The sequence below is a fragment of the Embiotoca jacksoni genome, unplaced genomic scaffold (genome assembly GCF_022577435.1).
Source record: "Embiotoca jacksoni isolate LCO1_2020_lvr unplaced genomic scaffold, fEmbJac1.0.p SCAF_15, whole genome shotgun sequence".
Classification (NCBI taxonomy): domain Eukaryota; kingdom Metazoa; phylum Chordata; class Actinopteri; family Embiotocidae; genus Embiotoca; species Embiotoca jacksoni.
The window spans coordinates 1,303,141-1,326,061 of record NW_027185285.1 but is presented as its reverse complement, the minus strand read 5'-3'; the positions used below and the strand labels follow the sequence as shown (position 1 = coordinate 1,326,061).

General features: G+C 45.2%; 1 protein-coding gene across 2 annotated transcripts in view; it reads right to left on the bottom strand.

Moving 5' to 3' along the window:
• Window positions 1-701: 701 nt before the first annotated feature.
• Window positions 702-22,921, bottom strand: part of plekhh3 (pleckstrin homology, MyTH4 and FERM domain containing H3) — a 30,286-nt gene continuing 8,066 nt past the window's right edge. Inside the window, exons 3-13 of one of the 2 annotated variants that reach the window (XM_069148686.1) lie at window positions 16,288-16,382; window positions 12,255-12,437; window positions 10,759-10,916; window positions 8,150-8,273; window positions 7,112-7,409; window positions 4,620-4,827; window positions 4,281-4,408; window positions 3,613-3,733; window positions 2,672-3,160; window positions 2,329-2,520; window positions 702-1,105 (exon numbers count right to left, since the gene is read on the bottom strand). In XM_069148686.1, coding sequence (XP_069004787.1) covers window positions 938-1,105; window positions 2,329-2,520; window positions 2,672-3,160; window positions 3,613-3,733; window positions 4,281-4,408; window positions 4,620-4,827; window positions 7,112-7,409; window positions 8,150-8,273; window positions 10,759-10,916; window positions 12,255-12,437; window positions 16,288-16,382 — 2,164 coding nt within the window. In that variant the 3' untranslated portion in view covers window positions 702-937. The remainder of the gene's footprint in view (window positions 1,106-2,328; window positions 2,521-2,671; window positions 3,161-3,612; window positions 3,734-4,280; window positions 4,409-4,619; window positions 4,828-7,111; window positions 7,410-8,149; window positions 8,274-10,758; window positions 10,917-12,254; window positions 12,438-16,287; window positions 16,383-22,921) is intronic. The other variant, XM_069148688.1, reaches the window with a different exon arrangement.

Here is a 22,921-nt window from a genome sequence, read left to right as displayed (position 1 = left end):
CCGGGACCTTATGAAAACGGACTGTCTCTGATGAACATGTCAGCATAAGGGCATGTGAGAGAGTGAGTGAGTGAATGAGTGTGTGTGTGTGTGTGTGTGTGTGTGTGTGTGTGTGTGTGGCACAGACAGAGAACAAAGACGGGGGAGCGAGAGTGTGAGAGAGTGTGAGTGTGAGAGAGAGTGTGTGTGTGTGTGTGTGTCTGTGTCACTGAACGTTCCCAACACTATTCCAGCAGTGCATGAGGGACGACCGCCTTCTAGGAAAGGCAACACAAACATGGCACACTTCACGAGAGCGAGAGAGAGGAGGGAGAGTAGTGTGTTCACCCGAGGCCATACCTGTACGAGAGCAGTACCACAGCTTATTGTAGCCTTCAGTCTCAAACTCCTGCGACGCCGGCTCCCTGATGCAGCGAGGCTCACGCTAACGTCTCACATTGTCGAGGAGGAGGGTTAGTGGTGGTGGTGGTGGTGGTGTGTGTGTGTGTGTGTGTGTGTGTGTGTGTGTGTGCTGCCATGTAGGGTAACAGAGACGGTTGCGTGACAGGATGGAGGTGAGGGGTGTGTGACACCTCATCAGCGACCGCATTGGTTTCTGTGGGTTTCTGGCCTCACTTGCAAAACAGAACCCCACCCCCTTCCCTCCCACATCCCCCCCCCCCCCCGCACCCCCTCCACCACCACCACCACCACCTCCTCCCCTTCTCCATTGGCCAGCTCCTTCAGCTGGAAAGCACAGCGAGGGTTTATTTTCATGGATGGGGAGTAAAAACAGCCCTCTCTTTGTTTTGGCTGCTGCACCATTCCCAGCGGAGGAGGCGCGGGGTCCTGAGGACTGGGACTGGGCCTCATAGGGGAGGGGGGTGGGGGGCACGTGGAGGGGGATGGGGGTCGAGGGGCTGGAGGGGGAGGGGGGGATCCGGGTATGGGCCCCATCTCAAACGGGGTGGGAGGGCAGCTCCAGGAGTGTGCGTGTCGGCGAGGCCAGGTGATGGAAGGCCACTTCCGTTCTCTCTGTGATGGTGATGTCTGCATCTTCCCCTTTTCCTCGCTGCCGATGGATGGCACTGAAATACGCATTCATCAGCTGCATGATCTCAGTCAGCTGTGACGGAGAGAGAGAGAGAGAGAACGAGAGAGAGAGGTCAAATTGGTGGCAGTCTCAGTGTCTGTCTGGCACTGTCACAGGAGGGTGGAGAAAGGATGATGTCATCCAGCTGCTAGAAAAACTGGATCCTCCAGAAGCAGAGGATGATGTTGTTTGGCAGAGTCGAGAGGACATACACACCCCTTTACCAGGAAAAGAAGAGGCTTTACATGTGTGTGAATATTTCATCATTTTGACATATTTTGTTCAGCAGCTGTTGCAGGAAAAAAAGAATAGTTCATGTTCTTGTGCCTCTCCATTACCCTGACCCTGGAGGACATCACCACCAAACCACGATAAGCAACCATGACTATTACCCTTACTCTAGTCCGACTAATGCTTTGCTAAACATGGTGTGTCAGAGTAAAACAGTCCCCGGGCTTCAACCTGCTTTTCAACTTTAACTACAACCCTTGGATCAGCAGCTAATCCTGCCCTCACCCTTAACTCCAGGCCCAACCATAATCACTCTCCCTTTTCTCCTGCCCAGTAGCTAAAAAACCCTGCACATTCATGTCAGAGTAATATAAGGCTTCAAGTTCATAAAAGTAGAACTCTTTCTGAACCGTACTTCAATTTGCCTGTGCGTCCAATAAATAAATAAAAGCCACTTTTGTGCCCCGCGAGAGATCACAGAGGGATTTTTTGTTCCGTGTGGGAAGATGCAAGCGAATCGGCCCAGTGAAAGGCAAGATTTGTTCTCGACGGGGGGAAAAAAAAAGATGTCTGTTTGGAAGAACATCCATGTTTCTGAGAAATGTTTTGCCTAATATTTTAATCTAACCACTGCAATAAAACTCACCCCCATGCCATTTAATGCCAGGAAGTCAGACTTTTGGTGGTTAACATGAGTTCGAGAGTAGGAGGCAGGTTGTGTGCTCTCTATTTAGACCAAATGAATGAGTGTTTTTAAAGTGGGTCAAAGAGCTGGTGGGAGGGGGGTGGGGGCGGGGGGTTGGGGGGTGTTCATGAGCAAACAGTATGCATCTTTCTCTTACTCTGCAGAACACTGCAGGGTGATAAGGCCACTTGACTCTGCACTGTACACAAACTGAATCCTGAATACGGCAGAGACAGAGTATGTCAAAGTCCAGTTCAGAAAGAGCTTCATTGAATGAAAGATTTTTGCTCCCCCCTCGGCTTCACCCTCTATGTGCTACCCGGGACGTGAGCCACTATACCTTGGTGGTTTCGAATAGCAGATCCCGATCCCCAGCTGTGATCTTGAAGGTGTTGCTGTCAGATACGCCGTACGAGCAGATCTGTCCGTAAGGGAAGGACTCCAGAGCCTCTGACTCTCCCTGCTTATACAGAGACACGGACGTAGCAGCTACACCCAGCCACAGCTTCTGGGAAAAACTCCCTGTCGAGCTCTGCAGGCAGAGAGAGGCGAGCACATATCAGAAGAGCTCAGAGTTATCCCTCGGTTCACCTCAAGATCCAAGTGGCTCTTAAACCCAGAGGGAGCAAAAACTTAAAAAAAAAAAAAATCCCAAACTAAAGCATGACTTCAACAATACTCACAATATAAAAGTCCACTTCATAAAGAGTGCATCCAAAGCCTGACCACTGGCGTGCAATTGTGAGGTAGGCGGCCATACTGTCCCTGCAGCTGTAGCCGGCCAGACCTTTCCACTGCTCCAAGATGGATCCCATGACAGCTGCCGCCTCCTCCTTCAGCCGGCTCCGCAGGCGCAGGTCCTGCTCCACTTTTTGCTTGTGTACCGCCGTAGCCGTGTGGCTCCACAGCGTGCCCGACAGGAGGCCTGTGGGGAAGCGCTGCGTCGCGGGGCAGCCGGGAGCTGCCACCTGACAAGGAGGCAAAGGTTGCGGGGCAGAGAGCGCCATGAGGACCCGAGTTTCAAGCATGTGACCTGGGAAAAGCTCATCCAGAGGTGGGCAGGGGGCGTGCGTGCTGAAGTCACCCATCAGACACTGAAGCCTCAGGGCAGCTAAGGCCTGCAGGTCCTCTTCACAGGCTGGCAGCTGACCTCGCACCACCATCTCATGGCACTGCAGCACGAAGGCCGAAACCAGCGCAGAGTGAGACAAAACAGAACAAAAAGAAGGTACAGTTTGTCAGTAATAGCCTCAGTCCTGTCATGAATCCCTTATACCCCACCCTGTTTTATTTTGTCCCATAACTCTTTTATGGGAGTCCTCAGGAAAATTTGTTATAATGAAGCCAGTGCTGGCTGCCTTTTGGCCTCTCTGCACTCCAGCCAGTGCTCTTAGTCATGCTTTTTATGCTGGGTATTTTATTGCAATCACAGCCCGTAACACATAACAGGCTGTGATTGCAGATTGTTAACTGGAAACATAAATGATCCAATGAAATATGAGGAATGAATCACTGCAGGACAATAAATTCCTTCTCATTATCAGCACTGGAACGGTCACTCATAACAAAGGCACCATCAAAAGGAGCAGTCTGCCCTTGGAGGACTTGTGTTCAGCTCCATTACCTGCTCAAAGAGGAAGAAATACTCTATACTGTCCACTGATATGCTGTCAGCATCCAACAGGCAGTAGAGCTTGAAACACAGCTTCCATTGGGATTTCGACTCGGACTCTTTGGTTGTGAAGCTGCACAGAAGAGGGACAGAAAGGGTTAATGCTAAAAATATACTTGTATACATACAGCATACCAAGAATCTTAAGCCTTCATGTTAATGTGTTGCAGGATATTGCCTCCACAATGTGTAATATTGCTGTTTAGTAACATGGCAGCTTCCCATTCACTCTGTCACTCAACACTACGAGGACACAAAAAGACACAAATCCTTTCTATTCCGACTACATGCCTTATCGTTTCATTCGAGACTTTTCCTTGTACAATTAAATGACATCAGCTTCACCTTGGCTATCCAGCAGCTGACAGACACAGTGACACAAGCCCAGTGTGCCAGCATGCCGTCATGTTTGACCAACAAGACCAGACAAGGTCACCATTTATCAAGGATAGAGAAGATAAATACACTCCTCTTAAAAAATAGTTCACATTTTTGGTCGACATTTAGACAAGATGTTTTGATAGCACGCCTGTCTGCTTGGTTTTTATTGTGTCCGATTTCCTCGCACTGTCTGTCTGTTCTGTTTTACAGTGTTGAAGACCGAGAATCGCTTTCCAAACCTGGTCATGACATCTGCGATCAAAGCGCCGCCCGTGACCGGCTGCTCCCACAGTGCATTCTGCTCATACAGTGCAAACGTGTTTCTGCTCTCCTGCAGGCCGAGCTTCTCTTGCATCCTTCGAACCACCTGGTGGTGGTGGTGGGGGGACGGGGGGACGGGTTGAGAAGGCAGATGGACACAGAAATTACTTTCGTTAAACTTGAAAACAGAAAAAGCAGAAATTCAATTTTTCTGACTGTGACGGCTTTCCAATGACTAGGAAAGTGACTACTAGACTATGAAACTGAATAGAAACACATGAGAAGCTGAAATACTGAGAAAAGCTGCATTGCCAAACCTCATTGGCAGTGGTGTGAGAGCTGATGTAGAGCTGACAGGATCCAGGGCCGGGGTAGTGCACCGTGCACAGCATCTCCTGTCGGCTCATCAGCATCTGGATCTCCTCCCAGGATGGCACACACTCCCGACACTTGGTCTTCTCCAAAGCCTCGCTGATGAATGACGCATAGTTATCCATCTCAGACTCAGGACTTTGGCTCTGGATTCTGAAAGAAAGAGTGAGAGTGTGAGATAGTGGTATTGCCATGTGTGTGTGTGTGTGTGTGCGTGCATATTCGCGTGTGTGCATTTAATTTGCAACATATTTGCTATAAAAAGGAAAGTTTTCAATGCATAAAAGAGAGAATTTGTTAATGCGCGTGATGTTAACAGTGACTCAAGACCTGTTAAGTGTTATGCTGTGATTATGGACTTTGCGTCATCTTTTTGATTCAACCGAGTTCTTTATTTTCTTTGGGCTGGCAATGCTAGAAAGTCAATGAGGCGAGGAATGACAAATGTTCTCACTTTAGCTGTTAGGGACTGAAAAGACTCAACATCCCTCAATCCTTCAAAGAAAAGGAAAATGGCAAAGAAAACATGTTTGACTTTGGGTAGCGCACGGAACAGGAAAAGGTGTTTCCGCTCCTGTGAACCAGAGCGATCTACCACTTCCTCCCTGCGGAGTGTCCAGGAGTGCTAGGTGAGTGAGTGAGTGAGTGTGTGTGTGTGTGTGTGTGTGTGTGTGTGTGTGTGTGTGTGTGTGTGTGTGTGTGTGTGTGTTGTTGGTTTAAAAGACTGGACACAAAGGCAGCAGACAACCCACTCCAACTGGAGCCTGACGTCTCACACTTTGTTGGTGTGAAAAGTGTGAAATACAACCTGATGGAGTTATGAGCTCAGCCCTGTATAAACACAGAGGGACAAATAGGAAGGAAACAATTATACTCCAATGTTCTTCCCAAAATACACAAAACGGAGGACAGAACGAGGCAAAGAAGAGGGCCTCAAACTGTTTTGCCAGACACAGAGAAGCCCACTCAGACACTCTGATGTCTTGCTATCTCATAACTATACGGCCGCAGGGTGGGATTTGTCCTGCTGAAAAATAATTAGAAATGTTCCAGTCCTCCTGATCCCCTCCTATACTCCCCGCTCATCACCCCTTTCTGTCGTTTCCTGCTCTCTTGCCCCCTCCTCCTCCTCTGCTTTCTTTCTTCTGGCCTATTCTCTCTGACGGCAGACATTCCCTGGGGGGTTCTCAGGGCACTGGGGGTGGGGGGGGGGGAGTGGAGGAGGGTTTCTGGGCCCACTGCCCAGCTCCAGTCTTAGCTCTGCCCAGCTGCAGCCTCAGCACTGATCCACGGAGAGAGAGTGCGTGAGAGCGATGGCAAGATGTATCAAAACACATAGCCAGCGAGTTTCACAGCGTTATTATGAATTGCCATTGCATGCAACTGTTCCATTAGCCAGGAGGGCGATTCCCAGTACAGAAATATAGATAGAAAACTGTAGTGGTTTGATGACATGGCGTTAGACGGAAAATCCAGAGCAGGAGATTAGCGCTGCTAATAACTTAGATCAGCATGTTTGACAGAGGGGCTAATTCAGACCTGAAAATCCAGCACTCAAACGCTGGATCTGTCAGGGGGAGCACGCTAACAATATGAAGGCATATCATGCTACTATATCAAAACTGGTGGTTAGGGATGCCGGCGCCTACTTTATGTCCGATGTCTAGACCCCGTGTTTTCCCTGCTACTACTCGCTACTGGTTCACCTCCCAGTTGAACCTGTTCTCCCTCGCAGGCTCCCTCTTCCACCAACAGCCGACTCCTGCTCTGATGTCCCACTCATAAGCGACTGTGTGATGGCATCGCGTTGCATCAACTAGTGTTTACTTTTGAGTCACTCGTGTAAAAATCAAATGTCAATAATATTAAAATAACACGCTCTATTACTTTTCACAGTCTATTACCTCAAACTGTCAACATGGGTGGATACACTGCAGCGTTTTCCACCTGTCTTCCACAAGTCATGTTTCCCCGAGGGATAAAACAGAGCCAGAAAAAACAACCAAATCCCATGTTTTCCACTTTTAAATACAAGTAGAGGATGATGTGAACAGCTTTCTCCAGTCAGAAGGATTTATTTCAATTGCACTGAACATGAACAAATCCAAACTGAAAGCTGCTTTCACATTAAATTGCAAGAGGAAAAAATACAAGCTTTAAAGTTAAAAGCAGGGTTCATGTCTACTTATAGTCAGACGACTATGAACTCATAGTTTGGATTTTAATTTCCCAAACAGTAGAAAATTGTTGCTCTTGATGATATTCATCTGAGCTAAGCAGAGAAAAGCATTTTAATTACATAGTAAAACTTAACATAAATATGATCACGATACCTCACTTCAATGCAAATTATACATTTTAATCACTACTAAAATATACATTTAGGGTCAGCCATATCACCTCTTCAACCCTCTAATATCCTTGGTGTGCATCTCACCTCTTGAGGTGGAACCGCAGGTACTTGAGCACGGTGGTCCCGGGCAGGAAGGTGCAGCTCATACAGGTGAGGAGCTGCCAGTAACGGAGGTGTGCGGCGGTGTACGGGGAAGGCGTGTAGCTGGTCTGCTTCACGAGCTGGCAGTAGACCTCGTCGCGGAGGGGGCGCAGGTCCAGGCAGGTCTGCAGCACGCCCTGGATGATGGGAACTGGCTCTCGTGCCGACTCCAGCTGCTGCAGGCAGTTGAAGAGCTTCACGGCCTCCTCACGCACCGAGCCGTATCCTTTCCCACTGTGGTCTGGAGAGAAGGAGGAGCAGAGCAATATCGTGTTAAAATTTGTTTTTGTTTTTTTTTTCTGCTGGAACGAAATCGTTTTTTTTTGCTTTCCCCTGTAAGAAGATAGCATCTTACAGATATCTCTGGACAATGATAGCATTTTGTCATGTAAACATCACTGAACTGAAGCAAAGGTATATCTTCCAATTTAATATAGCAATTGATTACACCAGCATCTCATCAGCTTCATCATCTTTTCTGCTTGAATTATGTTAATCACTCTTGTGGAGAGGTTGGATTAACAGAATCATTATAATATTTCAATACATTGTTGACATTTCTGTCTTTTTGTTTCACCCAGTTATTTTAGCGTGATAGTTTTTTTTAATATCTGTTCTATGTTTGTTTTCTCCTGTTTGCACTTGTTCTGATGAAACAGCCGAGCCAAGAAAGCTTGTGACAGTGCCTTGCAGTACATTGAATTGCTGAGAAGGACTACTAAGCACAAACAGCATAGCACAATGATTACACTGCTTCTCTCCACTTAGCAATACTGCCGTGATAGGAAACTGTTTGCTAATTATATACTGATGAAGAACCGAGTGGTTTGTTTCTGTTCGATAGAGCTACTGATATAGTAAAGATGTGCATAAGATTCAGCCAGTCAGCACTAATAGAGCTGTAAAATGTTTATCATTAGGTTGTATTACTTCCCATTAGTCTTTATGACGATGTATGACATGTAGATCTTAAGCACTCACATGTGTGCTCCAGACTGCCATAGGGGAAGGGCAGCAGAGGAGCATACAGAGGGCCCTGCGTGTACTTCAGGATGGGGTTGTGCTGGTAGATGTGCTCCACTACCTCAGGGTTGAACTTATTCTCCTAAAGTACACAAGCAAAAAAAAAAAAAAAAAAATTGTGATGATAAGATCAACAAACACAGCACAGAACAAACTTTCATATGCCTTCAATATGCCTGAAGTAAAAACCTGAAGGCGATCAGTGAGCGGGGGATTGAGAGTGTGTGTGTGTTTGTCTGTCGGGTGACCGAGGTCGATTCGACCAGGGTCACGACTCAGCTCTGGCAACTTTCAAAGCAGCAGGAAGGTCGAGTGATGACCCAGCAAACCACACTGGCGTGACCGACACGTTATATTTTATCCGCTGGTGTCAATGAGTTTAGTGTGCGTGTGTTTGTGTCTTTTGGTGCCTATGTGGATAGAAGCCTTCCAGCGGTACAGATGGCTCCCATGGAACTGCCCTACAGCACCTGTTGCTCATTAGTAACGTTGCCACTGCTCTGGCTCTCTCCTGACTCTGCAACTCCCCCGGTCCCACCGCCCCTTTCTCTCTGGCTACAAGACAAGCCAGCTTTCCCCCTCTTTAGTGGGGCAAAGTTGACACATTCTTCTGAAGTGCTCAGTGTACGCTGGTGACAGGCCTGTCTGTTTGAACTGTGGGAATGAGATGCTGCTCTGTGGACCACGTGCGGTGGCTGGATACAGCGACACAGCATCCCAGATGATATCCATACACTGTACATGCTTCTCTTATTTCCTGTGGTCTTCTCGTGCCACATGGAACACTTTGACATTTGGGAAGTACGCTAATTCACCGCCTTGCCAAAAGCCAGATGAGAAGACTGATATTGCTCACATGTCTGTGTGTTAAATATGAGGTTACAGCCAGCAGTGGTATAACTAAGCATGTCACAACTAACTGGAAACAAGGACAAACAACTAGCCTGGCTCAGCACAAAGGCAACAAAATCTGTATTCTGGCACCTCTGAAGCCAACAGAAATACTTTTGATGTTCGTACAATTAAAGGATTCTTTCTTGTCACTATGAAACCCATTACCTGGATGGGAAAGGGTTGGATACAACTACATTGCTTTATATATACCAAGGCTATGGTAAAAGCATAAAAAAAAAAAAAAATGTATTACAAATAAAGCTAATTATATCAAACAAACAAAATACAGCATACTAGTTAGTGAGCCTCATAGCTCGTAGGTGTTTCCTGTTAGTCTTTGACAAACCAAGGCTTGATCTGTGATCCTGTTTCTGCTGCTGCTAGCAGTAAGTTTGCTTCATAACTGGGGAATAATTTGACTACTTGTCCACTAGTTGTCTTACAAATACGTTTGGCTAACCTGCAGGATCGACTGTTGCTAATGTTTCATGCCCTGTCACGTTTCTTTTTGGCTTTGTTGCTCGCCCAGACCAAAGTTTTTTCATAAATTCACAATTAGACACGGAGCAGTTCACACATCTAGTCAGTCCTTCTGATCCTCGTTCACACATGGCCCCTGGTTGTAGGTCCAAGGCTAAAGCTGCAATCCATGTTCTCCTTTGTGTCTGTGGCTGGGACATAAATCATACTTTAAAAGATAAGCGAGCAGTCTTGTTCACACAAAGCCACCTCTGTTCGTTCTCTTTTTGATTTTTACAGCAGCAGTCCCAGTCTCACACTCGAGAGGGAAAATACCTCGCCTGTTTGAGAAAGCGTGCCTGTGTGTAAAGACGAGGGCGACAGAGAGAAAGTGATAGACTGAGAGACGGTTTTAAAGACTCAAAGAGGACTTTTCAGAGGGAAACTCAAAACAATGAGTGGAGAGCACTTTAAAAGCAGGCCCCCTCTGTTCCTCCAAAATATAAGCTTGGCCCCTCCTGGCAAAGCAGACAGGGGGAAGACGGAGGCAAGCAGATTAACCACTTTCTTTGAGATTAGTGACTCGTTGGGAGATTACTGAGCCAGGAGGCCCGGCGAAGGAGTGCTTATCTGGTCCTGCAGTTTCACGCCGAGCCGTCCTCCACCTCCTCTGCCAAAGCTGCCCCTCTCTTCACCCCCGGGGGCGGACTGATGCAAGATGAGTCCTCTGTCTGCTCAATGAGATTCCAGCACACCGTGTTCTCTAGCAACCCCCAGTCTAAAAATATATCTGTCTCCTATGAACACACTCCTTGCATGTGAGAGGGTAAAGGAAGGAGCATCCTTTGAAATCCCACAAATCCTTTTTTTTTTTTCAGTTATTCAATAATTGGAAATACCTTTATTGTGAAAGGACCTATTTGCTGCAGTTCAGTCATTATGTCCTCTCCCAGTGTGATGGAATCAGATGAGGTCATTCAAAAGGGAAAGGCGAGCAGAATAAACTTTGGACCCTCTGCCCAATGTGGTCGTGTGGTTTCCATGGTAACAGAGCGGAGGGGAATAATATGTCGTTTGTTTGTGTTTGGTGGCTCTTATTAGAGATAGTCTGGCAGCAACCAGATGTATACGTGTGTGTGTGTGTGTGTGTGTGTGTGTGTGTGTGTGTGTGTGTGTGTGTGTGTGTGCGTGTGTGTGTGCGTTGTGAGGCCCACCTCGATATCTCGAATCAGGAGCTGCGTTGGTGTTTCCACGGGCGATTTGGTATCAATGATTTTTTGGATGGCACAGGCCCAGTGCACGGCCTCGTTGAAGTGCTTGGTGTACAGCCTGTAGCAGTGTTTCCGCCCATAAACTGTAATGCTCCAGTAACCTGTAAAATACATAAATAAACATGAAAGTTTAAAACACACCCACACACAAAAACCATCGTGCTGCTCATCTGAAAGAGTAATTTAAATAAACAGGAAAGATAACAGCAAAAGTGTTCTTCGCATTGGACAGCTTGCATATGTCAGCCATGACTCCCTCTCGGTTTCACGGAGGATCAAAGGTCACCTGGAGAGGAACCTCAGACCACACCAAAACCAAACAACGATTATTCTGCACATGTAGGACACGAATGTTCAACCATCTCAGCAAGTCTGCTCTTGGACGAAATTCAATAAAAGTGAAAAAAGGCATGCTTCCTCCTTGTGCAGAGGAAGTATTAGACATACCCCAGGCAGCCTGGCTTGATCTGCAGCCCCACGGCTGTTATCAGGCTTTCCTGCTACGTGACTTGGCACCACATCCTTCTTTGTTTAAGATCTTGGTGAAGCACAAACCCAAAATATAGATGTATTACAACTCAGATTATGACCTGGCTGTTGCCATTGTCCTTTTTTTTTTTTTATCCGTTTGCTGCCCTTTAATTAACATTGCTGCAAAGCATCAATGATGCCAAAAAAAGGAACTCCTAAAGGGAACTAATACTTCATGGTAACAACCAGTAAATACACAGAGGAAGTAAAGATTTTGTGCAACTTGAACATGACAAATTTCTCAGTGGTATAGGAAGAACATAAAGCTATTCAGTAGTGAAACAACCAGTGGAGCTTGTGACAAAGCCACTGTTGAAAGCACACTCCTGTCCAGAAAAGTCCCCTGGCATATTGAGTTAGTAGGAACTATGTTTGAGTTTGGGTTTATACAGCGGCTTGGGCATTTTAAGTAGTTTGGTGAAGTCAGCAGGACATAATCCTCTCCATTGATGGACAGGCAGACAGACTTGGACATGGGGCGACATATTTGCGTCATACACACTCAAAAAGGTCATCTGGGTGTCTTTTCCCGGACAGCAAAATTGTTCCTCTTGATTCTTTATGTATTTTGTTTCAATGGAAAGGGCATCCCCTTTGATGACTCAAATGAGTGGTTTCTAGACCAACCTTGAGCTACGTTTTTGGACTAAATGCAGCAGGGGCTTCCCAAACTTACTCAGAATTACTGCACTATTGGGAAGGGAAAGGGCACCACAAGACATGACTTGCGTACATTAAAACCCAGAACAACTTCCTGGGAAATTTTGAACATTTCCGTGATCACTGCACCGCATAGGGAATTAACACAGGTCTGCCTGGACACAAAAGAGTTTACGGGCAAGAATACATGACTGTGAGTCAGCTGAATCAGCTGAGTCTGTCTGCTTCTGCTTATGTGTCTGGCTCACCTGTCTCCTTGTACGTCTGCTTGTCTGGCCAGATGACAGAGCAGAGGTTGGTGAGGACGAGCGTGCCCAGTCTGCGTGCACCTTTCTCTGGTCCGCTGTAGTAGTCCAGTGAGTCCTGGCTCAGCACGAACCAGTACCGACGCTGCTTGATCCAGTTGCCTCGCACCTCCCTTAACAGCCAACCTTTAATTAAAACACACACATAGGCATCATATGAGAACTCAAGCTCGAAACGAAGTCACACATGGCAGCAGAGCTGCGGCAATTAGACAGTTGATTGATTTCAGAATCGACACAAAAATCAATCTGTTGTGAACATTAAATACTCTTAAGTCATTTCATTTTTATATTTGATAGTTCCAACTTCTCAAGTGTAAGAGCCTGCTATAGACTAAATAAATAATGGAGAGAACCATCAATGGACTTGCTTGCAACTCTACTAGTAACAACACCCAGTTTTGGTACCAAAACAATACTTCCCCCTAATTTGAGAAACATACCCCATAACCCTTTTTTGGATTTAGCAAAATAAAGTTATTGCAATTTATTTTGCTACTGTTTTTTTTTTTTTCTTGTAAGCCTGCTTGGGAAGGATATTATTTCAGCAAGACACAATAAAAAATGTATAAAATAAAAGCACTGAAAATCAATTGTGCAAGCACCATGTAAAGTTGTGTCTCACAAAAATGTACCAATACGCCTGCACTCCTTTAGAAACACAGCAGCTAAACTCCAAGACAAGTATTTCCCCTGAAAGGCCGGAGCAGTAGGTGGGCTCGTCATGGAGCTACTAAAAAAGCACAGCAACACCATGTCTTCACTCAGAATAATCCCCCAGTCGTGTAATTGTCCATAAAGTTTGCTGCAGTCTGTATGTGACTGCCTTGTTGGGGGTAAATACTGGGGGATAAAAATACAGCCATCTAATAGCACAGGCATTAAAGGCTGCATGCAGCCAACATAATTACCACTTTTGAGGTTGACAGAGTGACAAAAGCAGGCAGAGACAGAGAGAGAGAGAGAGAGATATACTGGAACGGAGGGAGACAAAGAGTGTAAAGCAGACATGCAGGCATGCCTGCTGGTCTTGCCAGGCTTGTCTCTACAATGCGAGACAGTTATGTTTCCAAAAGTTCGGAGTATTTGGAAATATTGCAACAGCCCAGATTGACGGCTCCAAAACAGTGAACCTCTACTCCCCCCCTCAGCTATGTGGGCAACTTGTTCCTAATAAGTATTTAATCGGAGAGAAGACAAATAAACAAAGTTTGGCAGTCTTTTATAGATGCTGCCTCGAGAGAAACAGGCAGAGGAGGATCGAAGAGTCCTGGTAGGGGGGGGGGGGGGTCAGAGTTCATCCAGAGGGCTGAGTGAAAGACTGCAGAGTTGTTGCAGGCCACCTGGACCAATGCAAGGCTGGGTGGGACTATAAGCAGGGGCAGGCCTCTGTTGTAAGCTGGCAGTGTGACAAATGTGGGGTGGCTGTGCATGTGAGTGCATATGGCTTGGGCACGCTTAGGAGTGGTTTTAAAGGAACAATTAAGGCAATGTACCTTCAGCCTCCAACCCTGTGAAAGCCGTAATGACGCCACACCAGCATCACAACTTCCTCTGTGGTTAGCAAGCTGCGTGCCACCTGTCAGCCAGCGCTCATTTCGCCTGCATCTTTCTTCCCCCCCGCTCTCACTCTCCTCCTGTTTACTTTCATCTGCCCCATTTCTCCCCTCTCCATGTTTTTAACTTTGCCTCAGAGTGGTTTTCCCAGGCAGTGCAAAGATCCCACCGCCTCGCTGCTGCTCCAAAATAAAAACGAAGGGAGAGGAGGGGGCGAAGGCTCAGCCTCTCAGGCTATGTTTCCTGTTTGAGAATGCCTCTATATGATATAAGTGGCAGTTTTGAACCCACCATAAACCCACCCAATATAGCCCAAAGTAAAAACTCTGCAGGCACTTAACACCACATCAGAGGGGGTCAGCATCAAACCCCAATGTGAAAGGGATAAATAAAAATTATGAGGTAGCTCGGGTTGAGCTCACTGACAGACGGCGGAGGCAGACAAGCTGACTGGGTGAGAAACACAGAGAAGGGAATGCCTGGCACCCTGACGCCTCTGTCACAGACACGGGATGTCCCACGGCTGCTGCTCTCTTTGGGAACTCTAAATGGCGCGATAAGAAAAGGAGAGAACGAGGATGAAGACATAGCAAGAGAGACGGAGCAGCCGAGTCCCCAGACCCCCTGCATACCCCTCCCATGGTCTTCCATCTGGATCCCATCGCTGTAGCCTGCTAATGTTTCCCCTGGGGGCCACGGCTCACCCTTAATTTGTTTCATTTGTGACCTACAACCCCTCAGTGCCCTGCCCCCTCAAACAGAGATTGAGAAAACAATCTCTCTCTGTGCATTTCCAACTTTCTACTCCTGGCACTCTCTGAATATTGAATGTTTGCCCCAAAGATTGAATATTAAAACGCATTATAATGGAAAAATGCATTACAAATAAAAGTACACTTCACTTCAAAGTTTAATTGCTTAATTTCTTGCATGCATATATACTTTAATTGCAGGGATTTCATAAGAACCCTCTCACCAAAATGAACTCAGGGAAACATTTCAACATAAAAGCCAAAAAACTGGTTACAGAAATAGACTTTTAACAGGAAACAGATTTGTATTTTTTTAAAAATTCAAAATTATTAACTTGACCTGAACTCCGCATTTGTGTAAAAAATACTGAGAACTAAACCTTCTCCCCTCAGAGCAGACAGATCCAGACAGATCTGGCTTCAGTTTACTGGAGCATGAGACGCTCAGCATCATGTGAGGGGTAATTTTAACTGTAAATCAACAAAGGTATGTCAATAAACCAATGCCAACATCTCTCTCTGTCACCACTACATGGGTTTTACCATTCATCCTCACATCATAGGTCTATATCTGCAATGTTGGTGGCCTATTTTGGATACTGGGGCAATATTCACCCCACGTAGCCTCGGGATATCCAGCTGAGAAAAAAAAAAAAGGTGAAAGGACCTTAATGGAGACAGTCTTCAAAACATACTCATAGTGCAGCATACAGAGAGAAACGAGAAGGATTATCTAACACCCTGAGGTGCCTTACTGTTGTGGTTGCTGTAATAGTGCAGTCTAGTGAAGTGTAGTGGGGCGGGCAAAAGCTGAAATGTAAAATGACAGTGGTCCAAGGAAAAGAAGCCGTCCTCAGTTTTTGGAGGGAAATTCCTCTCCTCTAACAGTCAGACTGGGAGAGAGGGGACAGCAGTAAAATGAGGGGCGCTAGATGAGGGCGCATGGTAACTGCTGTCAGAATTACAGAAGGACGTAACATATCCAAGCGCTGGCAATTTACTGCTCCCTGTCAGCGACACGCCAGGAAGGAAAAAAGGAAAAAAAAAAAAAAAAAAGATATATATCAGACAGAAATAACCTATGAGATCATTCCTCAAAAGCATCAGACATTCAAGATGGGGCTCCTGATGCCAGTAGCTATCCTAAAATGAATACACGCAGAGGGGTGGGGGGGCAGCTGTGCGCCACATGTGGTCAGAGAAGGGTTGGCTACGGGACGACAGCACAGCATGGAGCTGCGACAGAAGACAATTAGTGCTAATGAAATATATACTACACTTAATGACATGAACAGCAGCAGCCAGGCCCTGCAGGAAGCTCATTTATTAACTACAAAACTAAGTGGAGCTGTCGATTATTACAGATTTTGTTTTATTACAGATTCTTTTACATATTACTTTTTTTGATAAATCTTTTGATTGATAGTTTAATCTGTAAAATGTAAAAAAAAAAAAAAAAAAAAAAAAAACAGTGAATGGTGCCCAACCAACAGTCCAATCAATCATCATTCATTTCTGTTAATCAACTAACAGATTAGTCATCACATCAGCATAATGACTCACTGATGCCACATAATTGATGGTAGCAGGTAGATGCATTTGCCTTTAAGGTGGAACAGATTAATGGTGGTGTGATGTGCCATGTCTGCTGTGAAGGTTAGACTCACCTTTCACCAACAGCTCAGGCTCTTCCTCCAGGCTCATTTTATTCTTCTCAATGATCAGGCTCTTCATCTCGTCAAGCGACTCCGAGACAGTGTGCCTGTGTGGAGGAGCAGAAGGAAAATGTAAATAAAGCCTGCTTCCCTCTCGACTCTCAAGTCTTCCCCTGACTACTCCCTTCTATTGGATAGCTAATTGGCTCGGAGACATACAGTTGGCCGAGACCCCCGCCCACATATGACTCCGTGCCAACTACGAGCCACTCTGATACCCTTTCGGTGGGGGTCACACAGGGGGGACTGGAAGAAGTGCCACGAATATCTGTCCTCTAGCGTTTTCCACACTTTCCCTCCCTAGCAGCACGCAAGCCCACAAACGCACGCCGTTGCATACCACGCCACTGCGGACAGCTCGTCTCGCTTTTATCACTCGGGCCGGCGAGCCGAGCAGGCGACTGAAAATAAACGTGACAGAGCGACGCCAGCCTGACTCCCGGCCAGCCAGCTCACGCCGGTCAGGGGGGAGGCGGAGGGTTCAAGAGGTCACAGCCTTGGATAGTTAAAACCAAAAACATTAAAAACATCTGTAAATCTGCTGAACTGCTGTTCTTTCTGTCTCTCTTTAATGCTGCACAATCAAGTCTGCAGCTATTTCCATATACAGTGACTGCTCAGCATCCTGGTCCGCCAACGTTATATGGACTAATCCAGACTTGTTATCTCAGGCCAAGGCCCATTTCCAGTCTATTAGATTGTTTAGAGGTTTTATCTCGCCTCGTTTATTTACCTTATCACTCATCTATTTTATCGGTTTCCTGGGTCTAACTAGCAGTTGAGGGACAAGTGACAACCCCTCCTTCCTTCCTGTCATCCCCCTCACTGCTCAGGAAATGAATCGAGCCCTCCCTCCCGGGGTTATTTGGCCTCTTGTTACCTTCGTCAGCTGATTTATGTCATTATTGATCTGATAATTCCGGAAGGTTCCTCCTCACGGAAACCAGCAATGATCAATGAGTCTGAATATAGCCTTATCTCCTTTGACTCAGCTTACATGACTGCAGGAGCCGTTTCCTTGTCTACACGGTCTGACCTGGTCCTCTCTGCATCACGGTTTGTCTAGTTGACCTCACGTCTGCCTTATTACGCATGAAGTTTCTTCTCTTTATGAAGTGTATTTGTAGTTGTTGATTCTAACTGACTGGCATCTCTAATTTAAGATAATGCTCAGACACCATGAAACTCTATATTGTGGGCCAGTTTTTCTGCATGTGTGTATAAATTGGGCCCGAGGCATCACCAGAAAGCAGACGTGAGAGAGGAAGCTTCAGGAGCCTGTCACATTATCCTCAGTCATGCTATCTAACTAAGCCTGACCGCCTGCTCCTCCAGCAGCAGTCTGCGGGGACCTCTGTCAGCCCCTGCATCTACCGACCCCACTTAAAGGCATTAAAATAAACACAGAAATGTGAGGACATATCTTATTTGAGGTTGTTAATAACCCCTGCTACATAACGGAGACATTGGCGGAGACAGGCTTCCCAAACGAGACGGCGATGGGATCTATAGAAAAACTCCCCCCTGAGAGGAGAATGCAGCCTGACGTGCACAGTGGGCATGTTAATGTTAAATGCTTTGGATTACCGTGTGCTATTGTTTCAGTTTCCAAATCTCTATTTAAATCTCTGTACACTAATATTATAACCAGGCCAAGTCTGAACCTCTAAACAACTGGTGGAACCGACAGCAGGATTTGAGCCAGCAGTTTTATAGAAGTAAAAGAAGTGCCTTACAGTTTTACAGTTTATTGAAGATGTTATGTGGGACACATGAGCATACATCATGGAGGAATATCAAAATAAAACTTGGCTTTTGGGTCTGTCGATTTTTCAGGAAACATTTTTCTATACCACTAGCAAATGTAGAAATCTGATTTTCTGCCCCTAACTGGCCTGTCCACATCTTTAACCGGAAATGTTTTCTTAGTCAAATTCAATGCTTCTGTTAGATAAAGTAGAGATGGAGACGGGGTTAAAATGGGACAAAAGAATAAGACCAAACCCAAGTTTTGACCTTTCACAGCACAGAATGCCTGACCTTCAAATTAAATGCTGCATAAACCGAGTCAGTTTGACTATTGTGTCCAAAAAGCCAGGCTGATGTCCAAAGTCTCTCTGAGACTGGCTGCAAACCACAGCAGTGTAATGTTGTGGTTACAGGAAATAACCAAATTTACCACATCTTTTTTTCTTGTTGAAAAGGAACTCTTTGTCATAATACAAATTTTATTCATCATATTTTGGGGTATTTTGTCATATTGTCAAAAGTATCACACAAATACTCCAAAAACGTCAAAAATCTCCAGCACCCAAACACAATCAGCAACCTTCTTGTGCTATTTTTGTCCATGTAAATATATTTCACACGTCTGTTAGTGTATTCCATACACAAATTGTGTAAAAAAAACTTCACAGGAAACTATAGTGTAACAATGATGACTGATAAATACAGACAGCTCAGGACAAATGTCTGAGCACTGTTCTGATGTGGGAGCTTTGGATCTCCACAGCTGTCCAGCAGCCCTACAACCCCCCCCCCCCCCCAACATGCTCCTGCCCCCACATTCCCAGAAGCCCCAGCAGAGGCCGTGACGGTGAGGCCTTTTGCGGGTAACTTCCTGTAGAGCGCAGGAAACAATTTGACATGGGGATTAGACAGCACGAAGAATAGAGCGAGTGCACATCCACAGATGACTCGACTCCTCTCCTCTCCTCTCCTCTCCTCTCCTCTCCTCTCCTCTCCTGCTCTCTCTCTCTCCCTCTCTCCCTCTTCTTCTCTCCCTCTCTCCCTCCCTCTCTTCCTCTCTCTCCCTCTCTGCCTCCTTCCCTCCCTCAATTTTTAATTTAATTTTAATGTCACACTATTCATCTGTTCAAACTTGAAATATGTTGAAAATCAGGATACTTCTTCTCATCTGCAGTTTGAGATGAACATACTGTTCAGTAGTTTTGCTTTTTAGAAAAACACTAACAAATGTTAGTTCTTATCCTAAAAAGTGCAACACAGAAAACAAGAGATTCTTTTAAGAAAGTGAAAAGGAAAATGTTGGCAGCTCAGATACCATGGATGAGCTCAGACCAACAAATAAAAAACTGCTGGCTGCCCCACAAAGTAGGAGAGGGTGAAGTCCTGAAAATAAATGTCAGAAAAGAAGAAACATGACTTGCAAGAGGAAGGAAAACATTTCCCTATATGCACACAACCACACAGATTTGATGCTGTGACAAATCTGAAGCACATATTTACATCTGTTGCAGTTGCACTCATTATAATGTCCTCTGTTCATAAGTGAGAAGCTACATAGGCCTGATAAGACTTTGTGGTATACACATTTATTTATTACGAATTGTCACCACAATACCAGTTTGCCTCCAATTTCACATCTCTTTGATGCCTAAACAACACAACAGCATTACAGAGTTCAGAGGTCAGTAGGACTATGAGCAGCAAAGTACTTAACTGACGGGAACAAAAGAACAGAACGACATACTTAAGGAAACAGGAAGATACCACACATTCATTCAGCACAGTAGGATTTCCTGATTCAATTCTATCACGTTACCCGAGTTCCAATTCAATAATGTATTATGATTTTTCAGATTCATTTTTATGCACTTTCATACATCAACACAAAACAAATGTTTCACCAAAAAACAAGCAAAGAGCAAAACAGTGCCAAAGTCACTTCTAGAGACTTGGTATAGTCTGCCAAAAACAATGCACACAACATGTCAGTCAACTATATTTCAGCAGCATCACTGCTATCAACCCATGCACTCTGCTTTAAAAGCCAAATCTGTCATTGCTTCAAAAGGTCAGTAGGCCAATCTAGAAGTCTTCTACCTGTTCGTTAAATAAAGTACAGTCGTGATAAAGTTAAACGACTTGAACAACAAAGTTATATAAAGTACCGTTATAATGAAACGAATCAAAGCAGAATCACTGGTGCTTTTATCTTTTATAACTTCGTGAATTTCTGAGCAGAGGGACAATGCCAAAAGTTTAAAAAAATAAATACAGTTTTGAGCTTCAGATTTAGGGAGATGGAACCAGCAACTATTTAGCATTTTTGCCAAGAAGTTTCTAAAAACCTGCCGATTAATTTCCTGCCGATTGCTAAATTGTTGTAGCTCTCAGTTCAGATCATCTAAAAGAAGCTAGACATCAGTTGTTTGTATCTTGTTTTACTCAACAAGAACCTCCATAGAAGTACCACTGCAAAAGTAGTAGTAGTAGTAGACTCACAGTGGGGAAACCATAATGAACACAGACAAGGCTTTATAACAGCAGGGTCTACTCCTCCACTCTTTAGACACAGAGTGAATGCATTTAATTGACACCATAACCTGATGGACTGTCTCAAATCAAAAGCACAGACACTTCCCCTACACACTGCAAAGAGACCATCGCAATCAATGCGCATGCTGCCAGCAGACTTTTCATGGGGACAGTGATGGTGACACACTTAAATGCGGTCGTATGAGCGCCACAATGAGTTGATTAGTTTGTGACTGTCTGTCTCGTGGTCGTTTGTTAGAGGGATGAGTCATTGATTTCAGCACAGGGTCAAATCACAACGCTGAGATACTAATTAAAAAGTCAGGAAAAATGGTGTCCTTGCTCTCGGGCTTGAATGACCGCAGTGGAAACATGTCCCGGCGTACAAAGCGGGTCCTTGGAACCACCGGGATGTGCACAGTTGCAGAGAAGACCCTTTTCGCAGATGTGTCACAGGGAATACTTGGAGATTTGTCCGATAGAAGAAAAGCTCAGATGTATCAAAAAAAAAAAAAAATAGGCATTCAAACAAAGGACATCAAAACAGATGCCTTTTTGTTCATGTCCAGCGCCATTATGGCTCTTACACTGTACACAAACGACAGCTACGGCTTAATAGACATCAGCAAAGACAAATTATGCTATCTGAGACAATCTTCACTAAAATACAGTGGGTCACACTGTAGCACTAAATAATCACAGATCCTCTTTGTGGGAATCCATCTCTTTCTCTTTCCAGTCTCTCTCCCCTCCCCCACAGTGCACAGGGCTGACTGCATGGGCCTCTGGCTGAAACTGGGCTGGTGGGAAAATGGGAATGTGGTGATTAAGACTGGGCCTATATGACCTCCCAGCTAAAAATACACTGTTTACTCAAGACCACTGCCAAGAAACCCTGGACTAGGCAGAGGGGAGAGAGAGGGAGAAGAAAAAAAAAAAAAAAAAAGAGAGTCATGTTTTGAGACCGGAGGAGGAGGGGTGTATGACAGGAAGTCTGAGTTTGTGACTGAAGAAGTGTGTGTTGTCAGCGAGAAATTGTATTATACAGGAGGAAATTAGTCTTTAGTTTGAAAGAAATCATTAAGATTGTGACACCTAGTGATGTGAATCAAAACTTTCTATATTAACTATGTTAATGGGCCAGTTTGTGATGCTTGACAGGACGACAGAATATCCAGACAGGCAATTACCAAGGGCCCACTTCTGAATTCTTCACACAATCACATCACCCGTCTGTTTCATGCACACACACCCTCTCTCATGCACGCGCGCGCGCACACACACACACACACACACACAAAATATATTCCTAAACACTGTTCTCTTCCAGCCGTTAAGCCGTTACTGCCTAGGAGCCCACATCAAAAAAACATGTCATGCTGTCGACGGCCAAGAGCTGTCAAAGAAGAGGAAGGGGAGCTAATGACAAAGCAGATGGAACAAATGGTGAGAAAGACAGATGTAGTCCTGAAGTGTCCACTTTCTTTTTCGGTACAGTTTGTACTCTGCCCTGCCCCAGAGAGGGGAAGTGGAGAGTGAGGAAAGTGAGGATGAAAAAAAATATAGTCATGATGTAAGACAGATTTGAGTGTGAGCACAGCAGGAGCGAGCAGGCTGCTCGGCACTTTCTGCTGGCTGAAAGACAGACAGGAGAGACCTTACACTGACAGCCTGAAGAGACGAGTGAAGGAAATTGGGCACAATGACACCTCAAACTTTCCAATTTGTTTTTGTACACTGAAGAAAATGTAAACTTGTTCCGTGTTATATTTCTTGAATGACAAGATGTTTTGATCAGTGTCCATATGAGTAATTTTTATATTGTGAAAATTTTGTGTGTGTGGCCTGCAGCTGTGTTTGTGTTAATTTACATTCTGTTGCAAATGGCTATAACTGTATATTTACATGCACTCTGATCATACAGCAATATAGTTTAAAATAGCACCATTATATCCATGGATTCTGTGAAACCCCTGAAATGGCCCACTACTGGCAGACGTTATCGATACCCACCACTCTGTTGTAACAGAGGCTGCCTATCTCCCTCTATAACCACATCAGTTGTGATCAATTCTCTCTCTATTGTCATAATAGCCTCAGATATGGAGGAAAAACATAAATCCAACCATCACATCTCGATTCATTCATTATAACGTTTCAGATCAATATTTCTGTCTGTACAGTTCACTTCAATTGTTCAATGAAAGTATAAAGGTAACCAGAACTGCCCTGCCTGCTATGGGAGACTCAGGATGAATGGCTAAGACATTTGCTACATCAAAAGGGGACTTATCAGAGCCTGCCT